This window comes from Anopheles cruzii, chromosome 2 (assembly GCF_943734635.1).
Source record: "Anopheles cruzii chromosome 2, idAnoCruzAS_RS32_06, whole genome shotgun sequence".
In the NCBI taxonomy this organism is placed as follows: Eukaryota; Metazoa; Arthropoda; class Insecta; order Diptera; family Culicidae; genus Anopheles; species Anopheles cruzii.
This window is the reverse complement of record NC_069144.1, coordinates 60,021,382-60,027,732: the sequence shown is the minus strand read 5'-3', so window position 1 is coordinate 60,027,732 and position 6,351 is coordinate 60,021,382. Positions and strand designations below refer to the sequence as shown.

At 51.7% G+C, this 6,351-nt stretch overlaps 1 protein-coding gene across 1 annotated transcript; it reads right to left on the bottom strand.

Annotated features, from left to right (window-relative positions):
- Window positions 1-1,249: 1,249 nt before the first annotated feature.
- On the bottom strand, window positions 1,250-2,223 carry LOC128267146 (trypsin-3-like). Its single transcript, XM_053003935.1, has 2 exons — window positions 2,214-2,223; window positions 1,250-2,148 (listed from the first exon to the last, which is right to left on the bottom strand). The coding sequence occupies exons 1-2, from the start codon at window positions 2,221-2,223 to the stop codon at window positions 1,250-1,252; spliced, it is 909 nt and encodes a 302-aa protein (XP_052859895.1).
- Between the last annotated feature and the right edge of the window lie 4,128 nt (window positions 2,224-6,351).

The following is a 6,351-nucleotide window of genomic DNA, read 5'->3' as shown; positions in this document are numbered from 1 at the left end:
GACAGGCTTCAAACACCACCAGACGTGCCGTGCCGTGCTGAAAGTCTCCAGCGAACCGCCGCGCATCCCGCCGCGTAGGGTCAGACGGTCTCAAGAGGGATGAAAATTCTAAAGAATTTTCCATCCGACTGCCAACAGGTTTTTCCCCCCCGCTCGTGCCAGACCTTGTCCCCCTCCCGGTGGTTCGGTGTGGATGGGATTTAATTTTCCCAAAGCGCTTTCTGTCATCGACGTCGCTACCGTCCACGCAGGCTACGGGCTAATCACGGCCATGGGTTGGTGAAGTCCGACCGGCCCGGAGCTTTAAGGCTCCGCGTACCACATCCATCCGGCCGCCTGAAGGACCCGAATGTTGATGAGAAAGTATTTTTAGCATAAATTATTAACTGCCGGGCATGCTTTCGGCTAGTCCGCGGGGCCCCTGCGAACGATGCAACGGAACCAGACGGGACCAAACCGCGCGTTGCCAGCGAAAACGAAATTTAAAATGCCCAACGCACGAGGGTTGGTGGAATCCACCGGCGGCGGCGGCCGTGTGCCGCCATCCACAGGGCACAAATCGTTGCCCACGATCATCGTCATCGTTGGCGTAACGACGTTACCGAGAGGCGCAGCGCCGATGGTGGCTGCGAATAAAATATGCATGATCAAAACGCCATCCGCCATCCATTGGTTAAGCTTTTTGCGAGTTAGTCTGAAGTGGCAGATCCGGGCCCAACGCCCACAGCCCTCGAGAATGTGGACGGAACCACACACCCCCCAGACCGAAGAGTTATCTACTTCGCTTTACGCTTGCCGGAGGCTAACTTCATCGTTCAGGCGGCAGCGCCATTGTCCGGTAGGTGCTAAACCGCTGAAACATGTTTACAACAATAATAAAGGCAACAACATTCTGTGCGCCAACGGGCACCACCGTCTGGGCCAGATGAGGTTTCCCGGTTTCTTTGGGTGCCCGGCCACAGTCCACTACCGACCACGTTACGGTCACTTATCGTTCTCTACCCCAGGACTCCGAATGAACTTCGCCGGCCCCTGGAGCCACTGTCATGACCGCTCAAAACTAAAACTAATTAAACAGAATTGTCCACTTGTCGGTCGGCAAGAAAATTGCTGCTGCACCGAATGCAATTATGAGTCTTCCGCAGTCCGGTCCGGTCGAGGTGTCCGGAGCTCCAAGTTCATGTCTTCATGCGAAAGCTTCTTTATTTCTATTTCTTAGACACGAGCCACGGTAGCCGAATTGGCCTTTCTAAAGATGATTGGCACGGAACGTCTCCGAGTGGGCGAAACAGATGATTAATGCACCACCGGTGGCCACCCAACCGGTGTGCCACGGAGCCTGGAGCCTTGTGGCGTCCGCGAACCATGTTTTCGGGTCCGTCGCACTGGACTCCTCAAGCCACTGGCGGTACCGGAACACGTCGGTGTACACGCCGGGAAAATGGCGCCACCCGCAGTGCCACCCGAAGCTGACGATGCCGGTGACCACCGTATTGCACACCAGGGGCCCACCCGAATCGCCTTGGCAAGAGTCAACGAGCCCATCGAAACTGCCGGCGCAAAGTGCGCCCTCCGGAACGGTTATGAGCGGGCTAACGGACCGGTTACAGCGGTCCAGCTCCAGCACGGTCACATCCGCCTTCTGCAGGCAGACCGCCCCGGACCGCTTATTGGCGTCTTCCGTTCGGCCCCAGCCGTAGATGGTGCAGCGTTGGCCTTCTTGTGGTTCGGCCGAGGGCAACCCAATGGCACGGATATTTTTCACCGCGACCACAAACACGAACGGACTTCGGACGGCCACCAAACCAATATCGGCCCGAAAGGTTTGCGGATTCCAGTCCGGGTGCAGCAGCACGCTGCGCACCTGGCGGAACTGCATCCGCTGGGCCGATCGATCGTAGCGGTTCAGCACGCCGGCCACAACGCCCACGTCGGCGGGTTTCCTCGCGGCGAGGCAATGGGCTGCGGTCAGCACCAGGCGGGTGTTAATCAGTGAGCCACCGCAGAACAGACCCGATCCGAAACCGTAGCGCTGCTCGTGCGGCAGGTTCCGCAACGACACCACGAACTGGGCGTCTCCGAACCGCGCATTCCGGCCACCAACGATCCGCGCGCTGACCGTTGCGTCGCACCTCTGATTTCGATACTCTGCAAATGACAGATTGTGACGTCATTCAACACGCACTACCCTCTCACGGTGGTGGTCGCCTTACCTTCACTCATTTCCGACGACGACGACGTTTCATTTGTCGTGTTCCGTTGCCACAGAACGCCTTGAGCTGGAACAAAGAAAATAATTCCTCAGAACGGACCGGAAGAGAAGCCCAGAAGGGTTTGTGGTGGCGTACCTGGTGTTTGAGAAGAATTTTCCTGTCCGTCCAAGTTTTCGCTTCGCAGCAGAGTGCCTCGGAGCGCGTTCCGCTGAAATGGTACTCCCAGTTCTGTGGGTTGCCGGTGTCCAGCTGACAAAGGAAGTAGCTGTTTCCAGTTTGAAATCCACCGTTGACGTCGGGCTTTTCCCGGTTGCGGGCGAACCGTGGCCAAGTTATCAAAACACGTAACACCATTCTGGCCAGGGGCCGGGTTGGGTGGTCGTAATTGAGCATAAATTAAATGTAGCAGTCCGGTCAAGTCAGAACAGACTCCTGGTCGGTGCGAGCCGGGACTTCCTGGAACTGCCACCCAATAATCGGCAGAGACATTGAGCTTCTGGTGCCGCTGTCTACGGGCCACAATCGAACGAAGCAGCACTCTGCGAGCTGAATGTAACTTATAGTAGCTGCCCTTACTTCCGAGAAGCCGTCTTGCATCATTATCATGGAATGAGTTTTCACCAACCGGAAACGGTGCGCCATGGTTCGATGGGCTGGCTCGATCTGCGTCATTGGAGCACCATCCTTGACCGGACCCAGGGCACGGCGTCCCGATCACCAGTGATTCTGAGAGCGCTCCGATGGCTTCTGCAGATTGATTATAGACGCACTCCGAGGCAGTACGGTGGCCCTCGGCGGGATACACTGTTAATTGGAGGCGAACCATACATCGGTTTCCTTCGGGCTTCAATGATGTTCCCATGGCAACCACCACCATGGTTCCGACGTTCTGCCACTCGTTCATCGATACGGGCAGATCCGTTACCGTAGCCATCGGTCCATTGACAAAGTCGGTCCGGCGATGGGTTTCCGATGGCAGCAGAAGCAACATTCCAAAAATGAACTGAACGAGGCGGCTGCGCTTCTTGAGCCCAATCGGAGCCATGTTCGGAACGGTAAATTGCATCGCCTTGTTAGGCTCCAATATCGGGCCGGTGGCCTTTCCGCCCGCTTGTGGTGAGACGAAAAGTTTTCACACGCGTTGCTGAAGGTGCGACCGGTTCGGGACTAGTTCTTTTCAAGTCCTTCCGCACGGACACCACAGACGGACGGACGGCAGCAGCAACTTTTCAACACCAATATTGGTTTCAGGGGCGGATCGCAATTGTGCTGAGTTGCGATTTAATCTCTTTCTCTTGTTGTCTACCGCGCTCATCGCAGTAGCCGCCGGCGTTCGGACTTGTTGCTTATCTGCAGTTTATGGGCAGAATGTAATTCATGTTTTAAAACTGCTCGAAAGTCGGTGACATTTATGGATCTGCAAGAAATGAACACTGAACGGGATCCATTTTGTTTTTGTTTCTAATCTATCACATTCAATGCTCAAGTTTCGAAGTCCTTTCAGTGAATGGAAAGCATAGACTACAGCAAAATGACCACGGTCTGGCTTCTGATGATGGTGTTTATGTTTCTGTTGGAATCTCAGAACCATTGATTTGCCCAGTGCTCAGTTTGATTGCTATTCTGGCAGCATTTCTGTTCGAAACGGCCGCCGGATCCCGATGCGCCGTGTGTTACCGGTGTCGAATTCTGATCGTCCGGGCCGCGGACTAAACGGACAGCTCGGAGCTCAATATTTATTGCAATTTCATTCAAACGAAAACTCGCATGAAATATGTACGCGACCTTTTTCCGGGGTGCGCTCCTATTTGGGCACCCATTCCCTTCAAGGTGGAGCGCCATTCGGTGGGGACATCGCTGGGTCAAAGTTTCCGGCCGCTTTGCGAATGTTAACATCCAACCCCGTCGCGGCGATAGGAAATCTGTTCTACAACATCTGAGTTATATTCGAGCAGATGGCAAATGTTTGGTGTACAAAATCGTGTTTATTGCGCTGCGGATTCAAGCACATTTGGCAGTGGTTTGTATTACGATCAAATTTGGGCCAGCAAAAACACGTGTCACGTAAACACGTAAAATAAGAATTATACTTGTGTAATCATTGTTGGAAAAATCACTACAAATATAGAAACATATTCAGTACTATTCACTCAACAAATGTATGTTCCCCTTCCGGGGCCACTGTGCAATTGTGAATTGATAGCGCCACTAGTCTTCCGTTGCGCAAAATTTATCACCCTCAACGAGTTGATTCAGCATCCCCTTTCAACATCGCGTACATCACCCATCCGATCACTGTCATGAACCTTCGGCGGAATCGGGCCTCTGGTCGGGTGTGGGTTTTACATATTTTATTAGGTTTTCATTACGATTTCAGTGAAAGCGAAGCAATTTATTGCCACCGCTTGTACTCGGTCCTTATCGGAGAAACTTTTACAATGTGTCCTACTGGCGGAGGATAACTTCCCGAACGGCTGACACAGACGTCGAAGAATTGATTTTCTCACCATCGATTTTGCTGTACAGAAACAAGTCGTGCGCGCTGGTAGCGATGAAACATGCATGAGGACTGGGACCATGTTATTGCGGAATGCTCACCAAACAAAGAGTTGTCTGTTTCCGATTCAATTGTTGAAATAATAATTCGCAAACCATTGGCAATATTCGGCGCCGTGAACAGCGTGCCCCAGATTTGTCTTCGATAACCACCAAAAAGCATAGAACGCCACAGCCCTATGAATTTATTTTATGACCCGGTCTTAACGCAAGAAACGCGGGAATAAGCGAAATACCGCATCACAATCAATGCACTTACCCCATGGATGTGAGTACTGCATTTTCTAATAAAAACAGGCGAAAGTATACAGTCATAATCCGTGGGGAACTGTGATCTTATGTAAATGAGTTTTTTGTGAAAGGAATGGCACCCGAAATTGTGCCCGACGACCCCAATTCGGAGATGAAGCGCAACAAAATGAAGTAAAAACGATTGAATTAGTTTTTCTACCCTTCGTGCCAGTCTTCCGAAAGCAGAGAATACTGGCAAGGCTTCTGTGTGTGTCGCATGCTTCGAATCAATCCCTTTCAATACAATAGCACCGAGGCTCCGGTCTCGAGGGCGCGAAGTGAAGAGCGGTTCCTCAATATCTAGGACACGGTTGCCTTGTCTGGCCTCGTTATGACCATTGCAAAACTTCGAGATTGAAGTTGCTCCTTCCGGTAGCGCTCTGATTTGACGGCGAATAGGGCAGTAGGGCTTATCTGGGGCACCGAAAGGGTAAACCGTTTGCGAAGACATCAAGCTTTAATCGCTTCCACCAGAAGCGATGCCTGACATCTGAGTGGTTTCAGTTATTTCAGTGGCCATTTCTAAAGATGAATCGGGGACCGGAGAACGAAAGCGGAGACCACCGGGAACGTCGATTGAAAGCCCCGAAATGTACGCCATCGGGACCCATTCATAGTGATGATAAACTCGTAAAGAAAGATTTATTAGTCAATCGAATGGTGGCGCCCCGGTTCGAACGAGGACACTTGCTCCGACCTGGTGCGACGGAGCGATGGTCTACGACCCGACGACAACCTACCGCACGCGTCTGGGTAATTACCGATAGGCCGACGGTTCTTTATGGACCTAGTTTGATTGATGTCCAACAGCTTAGGAGGACCACGTGGTAGAGAGATCAACATTCGTCAACGAATTTAAGTAGCTTTTAAAATGACACGAATGGCTCCGGGAAAGTTTCCGGACGGCAAACGGAATGATTGATTGGAAGCCTTTTTCAACGTCAATTATTGGATCGCAACGGGGTTAAACGATGGTTTTGTGGACCATTTCCATAATCATTAGATGGAAGATTCTGTGTTCTAACATTGTATTCGAAAATTATTAACTAATTAACTGAAAAAATCAATTTTATCTGCTACTCCGATAAAGTGCTATCGTGCCACGGATTCTCACGTTTCCCCGAATGTATGGGCTATCGTGACCGACCTTTCGCGAGGGATGTTCAATCCTCATGCATCGTATATTTTCCAGTGCCCGCCCGATCGGTTGGTTGCGCGGAATCCCATATCGGCGGCACGGGTTTGCCAGTTCCATGCGAAAGATAAATTCAGCAAATTTATTTTTCAAACT